General features: G+C 41.8%; 1 protein-coding gene across 6 annotated transcripts in view; it reads right to left on the reverse strand.

The window, feature by feature from the left end:
• LRP1B (LDL receptor related protein 1B) overlaps positions 1-20,454 on the reverse strand; it is a 1,569,499-nt gene that overhangs the window by 1,043,316 nt on the left and 505,729 nt on the right. For all 6 annotated transcript variants that reach the window (XM_056534716.1, XM_056534714.1, XM_056534720.1 and 3 more), the window contains one exon: positions 19,229-19,357. In XM_056534716.1, the coding sequence (XP_056390691.1) occupies positions 19,229-19,357 (129 nt within the window). The remainder of the gene's footprint in view (positions 1-19,228; positions 19,358-20,454) is intronic.

Genomic DNA, 20,454 nt, shown 5'->3' on the forward strand with positions numbered 1-20,454 from the left:
TGAAGAAGAGATCCTGCCTCTCTCTAGCTCTATAGTACACCCGCAGAAGCAGCAGCATGGAGAACATTAGGGAGCAGTACTGAGCAGTTTTAGCTGTGAATCCAGCTCTGAAGATACAGCTCTGAAGTGAGATCTATTACTCACAGAAAGCTCTGTTAAGTCTCTTTGTATTGGCAGCATGTAACATGATCTCTTAATGATCTGCTAGTCCATTTTGTAGAGGGAAGATGGGACTGAGCTTTCTTTTTCATAGTACATGAAAGTTTAAGAGGAGGCACAAAGGGAGCCTGATGGGTGAGGAAAGAGACAAGATTACAAATTTAGTTTGGTTACAGCAACCTCCAAATACTCCCAAGGGACTTCAATAGGCGCAGAAAGGATGAGGATCTCCAGCGTTTCCGGAAGTCGCTAAAGTGACTTATGGCCGGGTGATATTTCTTATTCATCTATAACTCCTCATCCTTTCTGCTCCTTTTGAAGTCCCTTGGGAGTATTTGGAGGTTGCTGTATTCGTTACACCTATGTGGTGGCGGGACTGGCTGCATTTTGGAAACTCTTAACAGTGTTGTGCCTTGCATACTAGCACAACTTACCGGGTAAGCGCTTCCAGTAAACTACTGTGAATACCAACTTGCCCGGTTAATGCACTATGGAGCGCTTCTCTTTCTTTTGTATAAATTTTGTTTGGTGGCACAGTGGTTTACACTATTGCCTTGCGGAGCTGGAGTCCTGGTTTCAAATGCCAGAAAGACCAAAATCTGCAAAAAGTTTGCATGAAATTCTTCCAGGTACTCTGGTTTCCCCCCCACAGTCCAAAATATACTGAGAGCTTCACTTAAAATTTAGATTGTGAGCCCCACTGGGAAAAATGTAATGACAATCTCTGCATAACATGAAAGCATTAGAGAAATAAATAAACAAATAAAGGAATTATTGTATTATTATTGATTGACCTATTCATTTACTGAAAGTTTGACATATGACAGTGACAAAGCAGGAAGAAAACATTATCTGAAATTTTCTTCACTGTTTTTCTGCTTTGGTTGACAGGTAATTTAGCAATGGATAAATAGATAGATAGATAGATAGATAGATATGGGATAGATAGATAGATAGATAGATACAAACAAAAAATGCAGCAACACTCCGTAGTGGATGAAAAAAGTGGAGTTAGGCTTTATTCATCAGGCGCAATACACAACGTTTCAACTGTCTCACATGGTCAAAGATCGTGTGAGACGGTTGAAACGTTGTGTATTGCACCTGATGAATAAAGCCTAACTCCACTTTTTTCATCCACTACGGAGTGCTGCTGCATTTTTTGTTTGTACTTTGGGGACCCTGCCCGGGTTAGACCAGCCGGCACCAGTTACCAACAAGGAGTGCGATTCTCCTACAAGAATTTAGATAGATAGATTGATATGAGATAGATATGAGATAGATAGATATATATAGGATAGATAGATAGATAGATAGATAGATAGATAGATAAAGTCCAAATATGAACAGCACATCAAGATAAATAAGTAATTTTGAACGGGGTGCAAGCATACTTGGAGCCTCGGTCACTGGTTCCTTAATTCATAAAAAACAAATAGATGCAGCACACCACAGCTTGAAAATCACGGTGCAAGGTATATTCCATAGTGTATTCCAATAGACAATGTTTCACCAGCCTCACGCTGGCTTTTTTCAAGTACAAATGTGTGATAAGTGCTGGGCTTTATACACCGCCCACAGGAAATAGTATGACATCATCAACAATAAATTTACATATGTAAACAAATCAATCAATATATAGATATATAGATAGATATGAGATAGATATGAAATAGATAGATTGATATGAGATAGATAGATATGAGATAGATATATATGATATATATATATATATATATATATATATATATATATATAATAGATAGATATGAGATAGATAGATAGAGATAGATAGATAGATATCCAAACCAGAGACAAGCAGCACACGGAACTTGTTGCAAAAAAATTGGCAAAGGTTTATTGCATCATACCAGTGTTATGCAAAAGCAACGTTTCCGCAACCTCTCGTCGCCATTTTCAAGCTCAATTTTCAAATTTTTTTGGTTAGATAGAATCTTCAGCTTTTCACTAAGCAATAATCTGTAAATTATATTAAATCTTAAATACTGTACATCTTTGCATTGAGACCTATTTGTCATAGACTTGTCTATACATAAGGATAAATGTGCAGACGTGCAATATTTCTATTTATACTGAACTCCATGCCCCACTTTCTGACACAGAAAATGGCACAAAAGGAGACTTGATGTTTCTTATGTCCTGGGGCCACCTTAAGGAACACTAGACCAAGGAACCCATAATGACAGAAAAGAAGCTTAAATCCATAAAATCTGTCCTGTAGCGCAGCATGTTCGAGAACAGTGTTGTATACGTTTTATAGAGACATTAACTTCCCTGATTTCTTCAATTTTGGTCAGGGGGTTAAATGGACAGATCTTTACATGAAGGGTAGACTGAACTGATCTGAGGTATAGAAAGGCATTATAGAGGACCAGAAAAACATGGCTGCTTTCTTCCAAAAATACTGCCACACCTGTCTTCAGGTTGTATATGGTATTACAACTTGACTACATTTGGTTCAATGGAACTGAGCTGCAATACCACATGCAAACTTAGGACAAGAGTGGCACTGTTTCTGGACGAAAGCAGATGGGTTTTTCTAATCCTGGACAACCCTTTAATGGAGATGAATGGGGAATAGCTGATGTCCTGGGTTGCACTTAGAGTTGTGCATTAAATCTCCTGGGTCCTAAAACCTACTAACCAACTAATTCATTGTGACAATTTACTTATACTTATCCTCCTCACTACCCCTCCTCCACTGCTGTTTTGGTTTCAGTCCCAGCTGAAAGCCTTTCTTAGTGTTAGTGTTGCTGAAAGTACCTTCCCGTTCAGCCAATTAATGATGCCCACTATGTCTAGCCTCAGCTGTATGAAGGTCATTGTGCTGACACAAGAAAATGCTTGCAGCACGGGCTGACACCATGACAGCAGTGATGGAAGTGTGGAAGGGTAAGTATAGTTTTTTTTTTTTTTCAATTTGACTGTGTCCCAAACACAGTCAGATAGAAGATACATTATTTATTACACCCTGGCTCCCAGCATGCCCTGACCACTGAAGGCTTTCAAGGCATGCTGAGAGTTGTAGTTTGAAAACAGATAAGGAGTCACATGTTGAAGACCACCAATCTACACTCTGACTTCCTATCTGCTGCTGAACTTCAGAGCTTATTCCCCCATGACAGTGAGGCAAATGATCTTCTATGGATAGAATGCTTCAGAGTATCTTTTATTAGAATTCAAGAGTTTCCCATTTTCTTGATGCATTGTACACCTTATAATTAGAAACCCAATTCAATTTACTTTAAAGTATCACAATATGGCCCAGAGACCTATGAAACAATACTGGACCCAATCTTCATTACTGGTTCCTAAAAAGGAATCTATCAGCTAAAATCCACATTTCCCCACTGATACATAGCTGTTAGGGCAGGGAAATACATGGTATCTTGTAAATGTCTGTCTGTGCTACCATAACATAGTAAAATGTTAAGTGTTATAAATGCATTCCTAAGCCCATGAAATTTGGAGGACTGGATAGCCTTGTTCCCCTCCCTTCTCTGTCCATGATTAATTGACAGCTGGAAGCCAAGCCTATCTCCAAATCTCATATGTAAGTACAAATTGTATGCACAGTGCAGGAATGAGATTTGTAAATAGGGCTTGGCTTCCAGTTGACTGTCAATCAAGCAGCTCAAAAAAGCTTGGTTCCATTTTACTTACAGAGAACCTGTCACATTAAAAATTTGATGCATTGTACAGATGCCATGCTGTAAAGCAGGATGCTCTGAGTAGATTGATCTATAGTTTTTTTTAAAATAAAAGTGGGGAGTGCTACTCATTGGCTGCCAGCCTTCCCTGCAGGAGTGTGCATACACAGATAGGTGTCAATCACTTAAAAAAACCTCCCATGGGCCAGAACTATTTTCGAATATTTTATCTGCTCAGCTTCTTCTTCTCCTTAACATAAAGACTGCAGATTTTATTGCATTTTTAATGTGACAGGTTCCCTGTAAGCAAAATGGAAGTTTTTGTAACAGTCAGTTGGAAACCGAGCCCTGTTTTCAAATCTTATTCATGCACTGTGCATGCAAATTGTGCTCAGATGTGAGATTCGGAGATAGGGCTCTGCTATTAGTTGACTGTCAAATAAGCAGGACTGGGAGGAGGAGCGAGGAGGCTTGAACTGCATGCTAAGTTTTATAGGTTCACTTTAATGGGACTGAGCTGCAGTACCAGGAACAACCACAATCATACTCAGTGCTGTTTCAAACTGCTTAAAGGGGTTCTCAGTGGAAAAGAAATGTATTCAAATCAACTGGTGGCAGAAAGTTAAACAGATTTGTAAATTACTTCTATTTAAAAAATCATAACCCTTCCAGTACTTATCAGCTGCTGTATGCTCCAGAGGAAGTTGTGTAGTTCTTTCCAGTCTGACCACGGTGCTCTCTGTGTCAGGAACTGTCCAGAGTAGAAGCGAATCCCCATAGCAAACCTATCCTGCTCTGGACAGTTCCTGACATCGACCGAGGTGTCAGCAGAGAGCACTGTGGTCAGACTGGAAAGGACTATAGAACTTCCTCTGGAGCATACAGCAGCTGATAAGTACTGGAAGGATTATGATTTTTAAATAGCAGTAATTTACAAATCTGTTCAACTTTTTGGCACTAGTTGATTTGAAAACATTTGTTTTTCACCGGAGTACCCCTTTAAACTGCTAATAAGAATAATAAGAAAAACTGTTAAAGTTATAATCTTAATATATCAGGAATGCAAGACTGGTAATGAAGTAGGCATGGGATTTCAATATTTGCTCCATTTTCTCTTTTCAGACACTTGTAGTTAGATGTGATATTTCTACAGTATGAATAAAAAATGTAATTGACATGATGACAGAATATCACAGTAAGCCGTTCTCCTAAATATTTGCAATATCTATGGAATTTTTTTTTACAATACACTAAAGCTGCTCTTGTGGCAATTATGTTAAATGAAAGAATGAATGAGTTTTTTTTTTAAATGAAGCAAAATGAAAATTCTCCAAAACCCATTGGGAACCTTCCGCCTGGACATCATAAAATGAGCAATAACTTGTGCATTCAGTCATAGTATTTCTATTAAACATTATCTTCTTCTGTGGATGAACTCCAAAAATAAAAAATGTTTTGTGGAAAAAAAAAAAACACTAAGAAAATCAGTGAAGTTACTGAAGGGACTCTCTAAATGGCGTACAGGATGCATTAACATGAAGAGGCAATCACATAAGATTATCATTACGGCCTCTTCATATAAGACATCACAGGCTTGATAGATAAAAACTCAAATTGGATCATTTGTATGTTTTGTGAGTAGACAGAAGTGCAGTCAGATTAACACTTTGGGGGGAATTTACTAACTTCAGCCTTTTCCACATGCTGGTCTTAAAGGGGTACTCTGTTGTAGAACATCATATCTTAAACGTGTTTGACAGTGGGAATCAGGACACTAGGACCCCCTGATCTCCTGCCCAGCACCCCGACTCTCTCCATCGATCTCTGCTCCATGGATGGAATACTGTCGACTGCTGCACAAAGCAGTGGCCGTTACGTCCATTCATGTAGCACAATGGGAGAGCTGGAGATACCCAAATGCTGTATCTGCGGCTCTCCCAAAAAGCTACATGGAGGGGTGTATCAGCCACAGCTTCGTGCAGTGGTCGACAGTAATCAGTGCCAGAATGGAGATCGATCCATGCAATGAGAGAGTCGGGGTGTTGGGCAGGAGATCACGTAGAGTGGAGATTAATCTGTACATGGAGAGAGCCGGAGTGCTAGGCAGGAGACATTGGAGGTCCAAGTGGTCAGAGTACCAATCTAAGTAAACCTCTAGCAGTATAAAATCGCCCTGGACTGATAAATGTAGGGGCTACTAAGGCTGCTCGATGCAGGAGCCTCACAAATCTTAACCGGTACTGACTCAGCCTAGGGTTGATTCACATTGCTCCGTCCCGTTCCGGGTCCATTCGGCTCTTTTTTTTTTTTTTGCACTGAACAGCCAAAATGGGCCGGAGCATAGCTGACACCAAGCAAGTAGATCAAAATACAAATGGTGGATGTGCGGCTGTGTTTCTGTTTCAATATTTTTGTTATCTACGGATCCTATTGACTTAAACGGGATCCAACTACTGGTACTCCTACCAATTAGCTGTGTGCCAGAGCTACAGCGCCTATATACATATATAAAGTAATAGATCCAGAAGCAGACAGCTCCATACATTGTGTAGAGGTCATGCTGGGTTACTGTAGCTAAGAATCTATACAAGTGAACGTAAGCTCTGAGCTGCAATAACCCAGCATGGCCACAACACAATGTACGGCGCTGTCTGCTTTTATCTCTTTTTGCGTGCAAAAAACTGATTGTCAGGGATGCAAGATGTTGGACCACCACTGATCAGATATTCATGAGCTATTCTGAGAACAGGTCATCAGTAAAAACTCCCTGGAAAACAGGGGTACTCCCTGGAAAACATTTTTTTTTAATCAAATGGTGCCAGAAAGTTAAACAGATTTGTAAATTACTTCTTTTGAAAAATATTAATCCTTCCAGTACTTATCAGCTGCTGTATGCTCCACAGGAAGCTCTTTTCTTTTTGAATTTGCTTTCTGTCCGATCACAGGGCTCTCTGCTGACACCTCTGTCCATTTTAGGATCTCTTTGGAGCAGGATAGGTTTGCTATGGGGATTTGCTTCTACTCTGGAAAGTTCCTAAAATGGACAGAGGTGTCAGCAGAGAGCACTGTGGTCAGACAGAAAGCAAATTCAAAAAGAAAAGAACTTCCTGTGGAGCATGCAGCAGCTGGTAAGTACTAGAAGGGTTAAGATTTTTAAATCAAAGTAATTTGCAATTCTGTTTAACTTTTTGGCACCAATTGATTTAAATAAAATTTTTTACAGTGGAGCACCCCTTTAAACTATAGCAGAAAATAATGACTTTCACTGATATACTGGGCCCCATCATAGATTAAAGCGTAAATGCTTAAACAAGTGTTTCCCAACCAGGGTGCCTTTAGCTGTTGCAAAACTAGCATTTGGCTGTTGGGGCATGCTGGGAGTTGAAGTTTTGCAACAGCTGGAGGCACCCTGGATGGCAAACATTGCCTTAGACCAGGGGTCCCAAACTCCCGGCCCTCATCAGGGACCACACCAGGGATCTGGAATTTGCATCTCCCGACGCTCGGGACATGCAGTTCCGGCCACCAGGCATTGATTTCTTCAGGCATTTAGCCCTGCTTTGGGCAAGCAGGGCTAAATGCCGGAAGACTTCACACACTATGGCAAATTCTGCTACATGGGACCCAGTGCACATATGATGGGGCAACCAGTCTTGCCCCGTCACTAAACTGCTACTTACATCTGTCTGCAGGGACTTCCTGGCGGAGGTGCGCGAGGTGAGTGACATCATCGCAAATGCCGCGCAGGGACACTGACGTCCTGCGCAGCGCGTGCGATGACATCAATTATAACGCGCACCTACGCCAGAAAAGCCCCGCAGGCAGATGTAAGTAGCGTAGTCCAGGTGGGGAATCTGTGCTAAGGCTACCTAATGTGGGGAAACTGTCCTACAGCTACCTAATGTGGGGAATCTGTGCTAAGGTTAACTAATGTGGGGAATCTGGGCTAAAGCTACCTAATGTGGGGAATCTGTGCTGATGCTACCTAATGTGGGGAAACTATGCTACCTAATGCTCCCCCCCCCCAACAGTAGCACCCCTATAATCTGTCGGCTCATGCTATTACCACAGGGGGGTAGGGGAAATGGGTGGGGGTGTTGCTGGTGGATGATGGAGGTGCTACTGTTGGTGGAGGGTGTTGTTGGTGGATGATAAGGGACAGATGATGGAGGAATTATATGTGAGGGGCGCATGTTGCCCAGTCTCACCCATCCGCTACCTCCAGTGGCCCCCAGATAATCTGAGTTTGAGACCTGCCTTAGACACTGCTTGTTTATCTAACCATTCATCTTAGTTTGCAGAAGAAATATGTTCTATCTTATCACCCTCTGACACGTCCCCTGCAGCCGTACACTAATATAGATAAGTGGCTCCAATTCAATGCCAGTTACATAGAGGGCATTGTACCATCTGGCTCGTGTTATGCAAAAAATAATTTTTCCTTATATCCTCATTTTAGTGACTCATTCGGCATTATGAAGCCTCCTTTTTTTCCCCACTAAATCTTCTTGACCCGGTCCCCGCTTGGTAATGAATAATGAATGTTAAGTGACACAATTAGGAACATGTATGGGCACACAAACGATTTCTTTAAAGCCCGGGAACGGCTTGGAGGTTTTCTTTATTGCATTGACTAATGCACTATATTTCAAGCCATTTGCCATTTTGAATAGCTTTGCATTGATGCATAATACAGTTATTACTTTTCCCAGAATATAGTGCTTCCATATTTCAGATTCTGCAATAACTTTACGGGGAGTTTCTAAACAGAAGAAGTATCTCGGTGAAATATAAGCATGAAATGCGCATGATGATACATTGTCACTTTTAGTCGGCAAGCGTTACAACTTTGGCAGCAATTTATTATTTAACATATGGCCGGAGCAGCATTGGCTTGGAAGACTGTGCCGGTCTGTACTGTATTGCATGCTGTGTGTTACTAAATTGAGATGTTTGACGGTATGATCCACTTAACTATTTATAAACTTATAGAGGGAGAAAATATGACTATATGCCGAGCAAAAGTGCATAAAAAAGAAAAGAGTGTAAAAACAGGTTGGACGTGACCATAGAGATCGCGGGTGGCCATAAAGTTATGTGGACCGGTTCACTGTACGTCTGTGAAATCCAGAAGCCAATGATCTGCCTGTTCCATCTGTCACGTTACGAGAAAAGACGAAATGTTTCCCCCATAAAAATAAAAACCGAAAATTGAGCAAAAGCGTAGATGAGAGCGGCATGCCTTCCATCAATATATTTACTGACGGGCAGTAAGCAGGCAGGGAGCGCTTTATGCGTTAGTAAGGGAATATGGATGTCGGTAAAAATGTATCATTCCCCTTTGGCATGGCCAGTTTATACTAACGGCAAAGAAAGAGTGTGGAACTGGATTAGAGGATTTCATTGATACAATTTCTCTGTCTGTCGATAATAAAACAAAAATATGTTCATAAAAAAGAAACAAATAACATTTTGTTGACTGTAATGTGAGCGCAGATATTATGTTATTTATTTTTTATAGTTTTTTATAGTTTTTATTTTTTTATATATTGGCCCTCATTTACTATTCTAAACCCTTGTTTTGTCTGTTTTTTTTGGCGCATCTTTGTCTGCGACACGATGCAACATTTTTTCCCGACGGACCCGATGTGGATTCTCCAAAACCCGAAAAAGGGGCGTAACCCGATATTTCTGAGCTTATTTATAAAGGTTTCCAACCCGAATTTGTTGAATTGTTGTGGATTTTTTCCCGACAACTCAGAGGAGTTGGAAACCAAAACCAACAAAACCCATGTGCGACAAACAGGATGCGACATAATAATAAATACCAGGGGAAAAAAGCAGTCGGGTAAGAAAGCAACATAGACTTACAACCCGATTTTCTAAGTAAATGAGGGCCATTATGTTATTTATTTTTTATAGTTATTTATTTATTTATTTATTTAGTAACATTGATTGGTAACTCATGAAGGGTAAGTGGGTTTTTGCAACCCGAATTGTAATGCTCCAAGGCCCCTTAAATAAAAAAAAATAAAAATAATAATTAAACAAATTATCTTGGCTAGAAATATCCTACTGTTTTGTGTACACAGTTTCGATACAGATCTATGTCGCTGTTGTAGCTTCAGACGAGCAGGCTGTTACAGTCTCCTATCAGTTCACTCATTTTCTAAGCTGCAGTCTGTTTGAGTGTGAAGACCCCTTCTGATTTACCTTTAATCTTTATAAAATGATGTGGACTTTGCTTCTGGAGGATTATGAGGTAGGTGGCCCTGAATGGTCACAGATTGGTGGTACTTGCACTCTGGGGGGATGTGCAAAGACATTTTGTGGGACAGGGGCTGAACTTAAAGAGGTACTCCGCTGCTCAGCGTTTGGAACAAACTGTTCCGAATGCTGGAGCTGGCGCCGGGAGCTCGTAATGTCATAGCCCCGCCCTCCTCATGACATCATGCCCTGCCCCCTCAATGCATGTCTATGGGAGGGGGCATGGCGGCTGTCACGCCCCCTCCCATAGACTTGCATTGAGGGGGTGGGGAATTATGTCATGAGGGGGAGGGGCTATGACATCACAATCTCCAGCATTCGGAACAGTTTGTCCCAAACGCTGAGCAGCGGAGTACCCCTTTAAAAAAAGAACACTTCTCGTAAACATTTATATAAATACCTACATAATGATGCCAGATTGATTGCCCAGCACTGCCCAGGGCACTTTTAGGAGGAACATCAAAAGGGCAGGGGCTTAAAGGGGTTATCCAGGAAAAAACTTTTTTTTTTATATGTCAACTTTTTTATATCTTCTTAAGTTAAGGTTGTTCTTTTCTGTCTAAGTGCTCTCTGATGACACATGTCTCGGGAAACGCCCAGTTTAGAAGCAAATCCCCATAGCAAACCTCTTCTAAACTGGCCGTTTCCCGAGACAGGTGTCATCAGAGAGCACTTAGACAGAAAAGAACAACCTTAACTTCAGAAGCTCAAAAGTACTGAAAGGATTAAAAAAAATTTTAATAGAAGTAATTTACGAATCTGTTTAACTTTCTGGAGCCAGTTGACATATAAAAAAGTTTTTTCCTGGAATACCCCTTTAACCCCTTCCCGACCTATGACATACCTGTACGTCATGGGTGGCAAGGTGTTCCCGACCCATGACATACAGGTACGTCATGAACATTTTTGCCGCTACTCTCGGCACCCCGCAGCGCCCGGAAAGATGGTGGCTATCACTGATAGCCAGCCATCTTACCATGCGACTATGGGGGGTTTCATCCCCCACCCCCCCCAGCGATCGCTGCTATCAGCTGGTCAAATCTGACTAGCTGATAGCAGCGTTTCGCTATGAAAATACTTTTCGCTATGAAAATCACGGGGATCGGGACACACACCGCTCTGCTAATTGTCCCTGACCCATCCCCCGGCGTCACTTACCCGTCCGAGCGGTGTCACGAGGGGTCCCGGCGGCGAGCGGCGTCCTCCATGCGGTCCCGGCGTTGGTGTGTCCCGGAGGTGAGTTTCCGGCAGCAGTGCGGCATCTTCATTGGCAGCAGTGAGATCGCCGTAAAGCGATCTCACTGCTGCCTCTGGGAGTTTCAAAACTGCAACTCCCAGACAGCCTTTGGCTTTCTGGGCATGCTGGGAGTTGTAGTTTTGCAACATCTGGAGGTCCTCAGTTTGGAGACCACTGTATAATGGTCTCCAATCTTTGCTCTTCCAGATGTTGCAAAACTACAAATATCAGCATGCTCAGTCTGTCCAGGCATGCTGGGAGTTGTAGTTCTCTAACATCTGGAAGAGCACAGATTGGAGACCATTATACAGCGGTCTCCAAACTGTGGACCTCCAGATGTTGCAAAACTACAACTCCCAGCATGCCCAGACTACCCAAGCATGCTGGAAGTTGTAGTTCGGCAACATATGATCCTTCAGATATTGCCGAACAACAACTTCCAGCATGCCTGGGCAGTCTGGGCATGCTGGGAGTTGTAGTTTTGCAACAACTGGAGGCACACTAGTTGGGAAACATTGTCCGTTTCCTACCTCAGTGCCTCCAGCTGTTGAAATTGTTGCAAAACTATAACTCCCAGCATGCACTGACAGACCATGCATGCTGGGAGTTGTAGTTTTGCAACAGCTGGAGGCACACTGGTTTGGAAACACTAAGTTTGGTTGCAAAACACTTGAAAGTTTATTACTTAACTTAGTGTTTCCAAACCAGTGTTCCTCCAGCTGCAAAACTACAACTCCCAGCATGCACGGACCGCCAAAGGGCATGCTCGGAGTTTGCAACAGCTGGATGTTTGCCCCCTCCCCCAATGTGAATGTACAGGGTACACTCACATGGGCGGAGGTTTACAGTGAGTGCTGCAAGTTTGAGATGGCGCAAATTTTGCGCTGCAGCTCAAACTTCCAGCGGCAAACTTGCTGTGAACCTCTGCCCATGTGACTGTACCCTAAAAACATTACACTACACTAACACTAACCTAAAATAAAAAGTTAAAAACACTACATATACACATACCCCTACACAGCCCCCCCTCCCCAAAAAAATGAAAAACGTCTTGTACGCTACTGTTTCCAAAACGGAGCCTCCAGTTGTTGCAAAATAATAACTCCCAGTATTGCCGGACAGCCATTGACTGTCCAGGCATGCTGGGAGTTTTGCAACAGCTGGAGGCACCCTGTTTGGGAATCATTGGCATAGAATACCCCTATGTCCACCCCTATGCAAATCCCTAATTCAGGCCTCAAATGCGCATGGCACTCTCTCACTTTGGAGCCCTGTCGTATTTCAGGGCAACAGTTTTGGGACACATATGGGGTATCGCCGTACTCGGGAGAAATTGCCTTACAAATTTTGCGGGGCTTTTTCTTCTTTAACCCCTTATGAAAAGGTGAAGTTGGGGTCTACACCAGCATGTTAGTGTAAAAAAATAAATTTTTTACACTGACATGCTGGTGTTGCCCTATACTTTTCATTTTCACAAGAGGTAAAAGGGAAAAAAGACCCTCTAAATTTGTAATGCAATTTCTCCTGACTACGGAGATACCCCATATGTGGGCGCAAAGTGCTCTGGGGGCGCACAACAAGGCCCAGAAGGGAGAGTGCACCATGTACATTTGAGGCGATTTGCACAGGGGTGGCTGATTGTTACAGCAGTTCTGACAAACGCAAAACAATAAATATCCATATGTGACCCCATTTTGAAAACTACACCCCTCACGGAATGTAATAAGGGGTGAAGTGAGCATTTACACCACACTGGTGTATGACAGATTTTTGGAACAGTGGTCTGTGAAAATGAAAAATAAAATTTTTGATTTGCACAGTCCACTGTTGCAAATATCTGTCAAACGCCAATGGGGTGTAAATGCTCACTGCACCCCTTATTAAATTCCATGAGGGGTATTGTTTCCAAAATGGGGTCACATGTGGGGGGGTCCACTGTTCTGGCACCATAGGGGCTTCCTAAATGGGACATGCCCCCCAAAAACCCTTTCAGAAAAACTCACTCTCCAAAATCCCATTGTCGCTCCTTCCCTTCTGAGCCCTCTACTGCGCCCGCCGAACACTTTACATACGCATATGAGGTATTTCCTTACTCGAGAGAAATTGGGTTACAAATTTTAGGGAGATTTCTCTCCTTTTACCCCTTGTAAAAATTCAAAAATTGGGTCTACAAGAAAATGCGAGTGTAAAAAATGAAGATTTTGAATTTTCTCCTTCACTTTGCTACTATTCCTGTGAAACACCTAAAGGGTTAAAACACTTACTGAATGTCATTTTGAATACTTTGGGGGTCGCAGTTTTTATAATGGGGTCATTTATGGGGTATTTCTAATATGAAGACCCTTAAAATCCACTTCCAACATGAACTGGGCCATGAAAAATTATGATTTTGAGAAAAATATGAAAATTGCTGCGGAACTTTGAAGCCCTCTGGTGTCTTTCAAAAGTAAAAACTTGTCAATTTTTTTATGCAGACACAAAGTAGACATATTGGGGGATATTTATCAAAGTTGTCTATGTCCCGCATCAATATACACCAAACTACAGAGGGTTAGTCTGGTCTATTGTGCACCTAATTTATCAAATGGTGCACGGCTCTTGATAAATTCTGTGCACAGACTGCATGATCTATGCTTTAGTCTATATTTAAACCTGCTCCAACATGGTCTGACATTTCGGCGTACTTTCAGCCTATGCGACTTGTCGCTGAAAAGTCGCTTTTGATAAATTCAGCACCAATGCATTTTCCAATGCATTTCAGTCTAAAATAGACTTGCATGCATCATTTTCTAAAAATCCTCTAGAGCAAAAGTCGCAGAAAAGTCGCACATATTTAGACTGCGACTTTCTGTGCGACAAATTTAGACAAGAAAAACCAGTCTAAATCCTTTGATAAATCTCCCCCAATGTATATGTGAATCAATATGTAATTTATTTGGAATATCCATTTTCCTTTCAAGCAGAGACTTTCAAAGTTAGAAAAATGCTAAATTTTCAAAATTTTCATGAAATTTTTAGATTTTTTACCAAGAAAGGATGCAAATATCAGTGAAATTTTACCAATAACATAAAGTAGAATATGTCACGAAAAAACAATCTCGGAATCAGAATGATAAGTAAAAGCATTCCAGAGTTATTAATGTTTAAAGTGACAGTGGTCAGATTTTCAAAAAATGCCCAGGTCATGAAGGTGAAAATGGGCTGGGTCATGAAGGGGTTAAGCCCCCTTTCTTGTCAACCTGTGCACGTCTCTGGCACACTGAAAGACGAATGAGCAGGAAAAGAGAAATGGGTCATCATCACCAGAAAACAAAAAAAAAGACAGGGTGTGACAGAGCCAGTGATGAGATAAGTGTATAGTCAGGAGCAGCATCTGCACCACATGTCACTGGAGTAGTATCCAAGGGTCTAGGCAGAAATAAAATCAGAAACAAACCAGAAGCCAGGACGAGAAGTATAGTATTACTGTGAGTACAAATAATAATATTCAAGGGTCATGCTTGGTACAGAGTCAAGAATAGCCAAGACTCGGAGAAGTATCAAAATTAAAGGGGTACTCCGGTGAAAAACTTTTTTTTTTTTTTTTTTTAAATCAACTGGTGCCAGAAAGTTAAACAGATTTGTAAATTACTTCTATTAAAAAATTGCAATCCTTCCTATACTTATTAGCTGCTGAATACTACAGCGAAAATTATTTTTTGAAACACAGAGCTCTCTGCTGACATCACGAGCACAGTGTTCTCTGCTGACATCTCTTTCCATTTTAGGAACTGACCAGAACAGCATATGTTTGCTATGGAGATTTCCTTTTACTCTGGGCAGTTCATAAAATGGACAGAGATGTCAGCAGAGAGCACTGTGCTCATGATGTCAGCAGACAGCTCTGTGTTTCAAACGGAAAAGAATTTCCACTGTAGTATTCAGCAGCTAATAAGTACAGGAAGGATTAAGATTTTTTTAATAGAAGTAATTTACAAATCTGTTTAACTTTCTGTCACCAGTTGATTTAAAAAAAAAAAAAAAAAAAAGGTTTTCACCGGAGTACCCCTTTAACAGGTATGGTATCCAAGGGTCCAGGGTGTGGCATAGAGAGCAATTAGGACCTGGAGTAGTACCAAAAGTACCAGGAATTGTAATCAAGGATCAATACAGGAGCATATTAAAGGGAAACTGACAGGGGGGTCACCCGCATCCTAAATATACAGGCATCCTTTCCCCACCCCAGATGTAGCAGGGCTGAATTTGTTGAAAATGATAATTTTTGGGGGGGTTTCCTGTGGAATTGTAGGTAACCCCGCACGCCAAAGATCTCTAAAGACACAGGCAAAATAAGATGTTCATCTCTGCTTTCTCACTATAGAGATATGACAACAGAGTCACTCTTTGAGAAAACAATTCTGCAACACAGCAAAATAAGTGGATCCTAATGCAATAAGAAAAATCCATCCCATCTATTCCAGTGCCACATCTATGGGATATACCATAAATAAGAAAGATATAAGGCCAGGTTCCATTAGGAAAAGCAGAATTGCTGCACTATATCTATGTGTGCGGAGTCTGAATATATACAGCTAAACACTATAGCAAGTCCCTTTGAAGGCCAATGTGTGTAAACCTTAAGCTGGTTGATATAAAACATTACTAATGCTGTTTACTCACCAAAAATAATATCTCTGCAGTTTACCAGAACCAGAAATTTACCTTACAGCAGTGTTTAGCAACCGGTGTGCCTCCAGCTGTTGCAAAACTACAACTCCCAGCATATCCAACAGACACCCACATGCCTTATTGTTTGACTTTGTTTTATAATGTGTACAGGAATGTTAGTGTAGCATGTGGTATGATGTATAGGGTAGGACAATGTTTCCCAACCAGCGTGCCTCCAGCTGTTGCAAAACTACTACTCCCAGCATGCCCAGACATCCAAAGGCTGTATTGTTTGACTTTGTTTTATAATGGGTACAGGAGTATTAGTGTAGCTTGTGGTATGATGTATAGCATAGAACAGTGGTCTTCAACCTGCGGACCTCCAGATGTTGCAAAACTACAACTCCCAGCATGCCCGGACAGCCAACAGCTGTCCGGGCATGCTGGGAGTTGTAGTTTTGCAACATCTGGAGGTCCGCAGGTTGAAGACCACTGGCATAGAACCTAAGACTGTCTGGGCATGCTGGGAGTTGTAGTTTTTCAACATCTGGAGCTCCGCAGGTTGAAGACCACTGGCATAGAACCAAAGACTGTCTGGGTATGCTGGGAGTTATAGTTTTGCAACAGCTGGAGCTATATATCCTGCTACAGTGTGGACTGCAGCTTTCCCTATAATGTCACAATGCATCATTTTGGGGATTTACTGAGAGTTGTAGTTGCAGAGTAGCTGCTTTGCTGCCAGGGAGTGTTAAGAGTTACAGCTGTACAATAGTTGGTTTCATGTTAGAGCATGCTGGGAGTTGTAGTTGCAGAGGAGCTGGTTTATGTCAGGCTATGTTGAGAGTTATAGTTGGACAATAGTTGGTTTGATATCAAAGCATATTGGGAGCTGTAGTTGCACAATCTGTGGTATGCTTGGTGTGGTCACTTCATAAAACAGAGAATTTGCACTTTGCATGCTGGAGGTTGTAGTTCCACAACAGTCGAACGGCCACTGATTGCATTGTCCTGTACCATATGGTCTCAGCATAGCAGATATCATCCTTCCAGCTTGTATAATAGGTTCTGTACCACTTTGCAAGGCTGCTTCCCACACTAGTTTGATGCCAAAGCATGCTGGGAGTTGTAGTTGCACAATACCTGGTTTTGCCGTCAAGGTATATTGAGAGTTATAGTTGTACAATAGCTGGTTTGATGTCAGATCATATTGGGAGCTGTAGTTGCACAATGTGTGAATTGCTGTCATTGCATGTTGCACAATAACGAGTTTGCACTTGGCATGCTGGAGGTTGTAGTTCCACAACAGTGATTGCATTGTACTGTTCCACATGGTCTCAGCATAGCAGATATCATCCTTCTAGCTCGTATAATAAATCATTTGCCGCTTTGCACGGCTGCTTCCCACACTTACCTCTCACAAATGTTGTCTTGCGGTAATAATGTTGTAGCGCACATCACATTACCTTCTACTTTACTAATTACTTGTGGGGAGGTGAGATGATTTTTTCTGACAAATAAATGGCAGTCAAATGAGTCCTGGGGTTGCCATGAAATCTACTTTCTTATAATGGCAGCCGATGACCCGGTGCTAACTGCGCACTTCTTGGAATGAAAAGACCTTCTGCGCTGTCATTGTATTGATCGAGAATATACGTATTAGGTGTAAACTCATTATCCTCCTGCCTTCTGCATATGACCCATAGTAACACCTTACGTCAGAAGAAACCGCAGCATATGCTCTGATCATTCCGGGACTATACCGTATTTACAAACAATTCATTTTAAATTGACAAACATCGTAAGACCACCCTTTTCCCTAATCTGTCCTTAGATGGACCCCCTAAATGACCTATGCTATTTCTATTACAAATTAGCACAATCCAGTCAGGGCCGGTTCTGCCTATAGGCAAAATAAGCAGCCACCTAGAGCGCCCACTTGATGGGTGCGCCATGCCGTTCCCTGCAAGAAAGTTAGTAGCCAGTTAGAATCCAAAGCACTCACCACCCATCTGAAGCACCGCCCAGCCAGCACCACCGTTGCTCGACCCCCCCTCCCCCGATACCCTAATACGGTAATCTGTATTATTTAGGGTGCTGGAAGAGTGCAGTGCAACCTCCGAGGCAGGGCAGGTCAGGTCCGTCCAGCATCCTGACATCACACGCACCTCCATACATCCGCCCCATGAGGGGGAGGTTTGTAACAGTGTGTCACTCCAGTAGTAAGGTGGGGTGTGTCAAAGGGCGGAGCCAATGGGCAGGGTCAAGGTTAGTGGCAAAATTAGCTTTCACCTAGGGTGGCAAAAATCCTTGCAACAGCCCTGAATCCAGTCCCTATTGTGGTTGAACGATGAGGAAGTATTGGGTTTATTGTTTCCACATTGTAGATATAATATTACCAGACACTGATCTGCCTAGGGCGCAGGACACACAGGTTGTTGGCAGCCAAACCTTAAGGAATATGATTTCCCTGCTACTTTTTTTGGGTATTAGAAGAATAACACCCACTCATAGTGGTTCAAACCCAAAAAAAGAATTATGCTAGGATACGTTTCTATAAAAGCCAAGCATATAAGAAGAGTATAAGAGTGGGATCCCGCAGTCAGACATAGAACGTCCTTTACAGTCCAGACATGTACAATCTGATTGGTGAACTTGATTATTTTTCTCATTTTTCTGTATTACATTTTTCACAATTACTTCTACTCTAGAGCCGTGCGGGGGGACTGTTTTTTTTTTTTATCAGGATATTTGAAAATTACAGCCCGCTCCTGCAAGGTGTGTGTCCAATCCTGCCCACTCCTGCAAACATCACTACCCTCCTTCTAAAAAATAGGGGCATTAAAAAAAAATCCTGCCAAAGACATCTTATCCCCTATCCAAAGGACGTGACGTCATGCCACATTACACCATGTCCCCTCCATTCATGTCTATGGGAGGGGGCATGATGCCCCCTCCCATAGACATGAATGGAGGGGGCATGGTGTGATGTCACAAGGGGGTGTGGCATGACATCATGTTTCCAGTCCTGGAAACAAACAGCTTTCCAAAACTGGAGACGCAGCTGCACAGAGAGAGCAGGGGTCCCAGTGGTGGTCCCCCCCCCACGATGAGACATCTTAAGATAAGATGTCTTTGGCCGGATAACCCCTTTAAGTCACAGGCTGCATTTATCAACTTTTTGTCAATTCTATAAAAAAAAAAATTATTAAACATAAAACTTTTTTTTATTTTTGAATTTCAAACTCACCCCGACAGTGTGCCCCTTCATCGTAGCCATCAGTGCAGTCGAATACTCCATTGCAGAGCTTTGAGAGATGAATGCATGTTTTGGATCCAATGCAAAGTATGTGATTTGTGGGGCACTTATATACTGTACCTGAAAAAAATAGATAGATATAGAAAGTTTAGATTTATTTTTTTTATTTTTTTTATGTGTATACAATTACATTTTTATAAAAAAAAAAAAAAAACAGAGTGTGGACACATTATGCCGTACAACAAAGTCAATAGTCAAAAATGCAAGACGTTATAAAGGAATTGAAGATACATAATTGAAATGAACATTTAGAGGCAGCTAAACAATGAAATAAGAGGGGAATATTTAGGTGATGAAATCTTCATCACCTTTGTTCCTCAGGGTGAGCACTATACATACACGTAGCCTTTAAAATTGGCAAGGCAATTATTATTCAGCAAATAAACAATGTAAAATGAACAAAAGGAGAAACAAAAACATAGTATAACAAACAAGGAAACATCTTGGTAGTGAAATGTAACCCTAAAGGACACAAAATCCAAAAAGTTGGTGCGTATAAACAATAGCAGAAATGATAGATGATATAAGGAGTAGCAGGGACACCTATCAACCCAAAAACTCAACCCATTTAGACCAGGTGACACAAAATTCATCACCAAAGCTATGGTTTTCTCCATCGCATAGTTTAGATGGGTCCCATTGATGAGGTGAGAGATCAAGAACCACAGATCCTTTCCACTTAGGAACGTCATCTAACAGATAATACAACAAGGCCAATGTCCTGGCCTAATACCAGGGACTTAGGCCCCTTTTACACTGCTGTTATGAAACGGCTGTGTGACGGCCACCGAGGAACCCAGGGAGAATAACGGGAGGAAAAATACTGCAAGCACCATCTTTTTCTCCCGCTACTCCCCCTGCAAAACAACGGTGCCTGACAGACCGCATTGACTATAATGGACTCCATCAGGACCTGTTGTTGCCCATTGTGCCCAGTCCAGATAACGGCCAATAAAGTAAAAAAAAACTAAAAATTATGGCCATTCTTGATGGGGCGCAACAGTAGTGTAAAAGTATTTTTAAAGGCATTAACTCTATAGTAGCTAATAATGCCAAACTCTCAAAGAGCAGCCGAGATTCCAGCTGAGAAGTGTTTTGGGGGAGGTGAGGCATAATATTACATTGTCCACAAATAGACCTATGGGGTGGTCCCAGTC

Source organism: Hyla sarda, chromosome 8, assembly GCF_029499605.1.
Source record: "Hyla sarda isolate aHylSar1 chromosome 8, aHylSar1.hap1, whole genome shotgun sequence".
NCBI lineage: Eukaryota > Metazoa > Chordata > Amphibia > Anura > Hylidae > Hyla > Hyla sarda.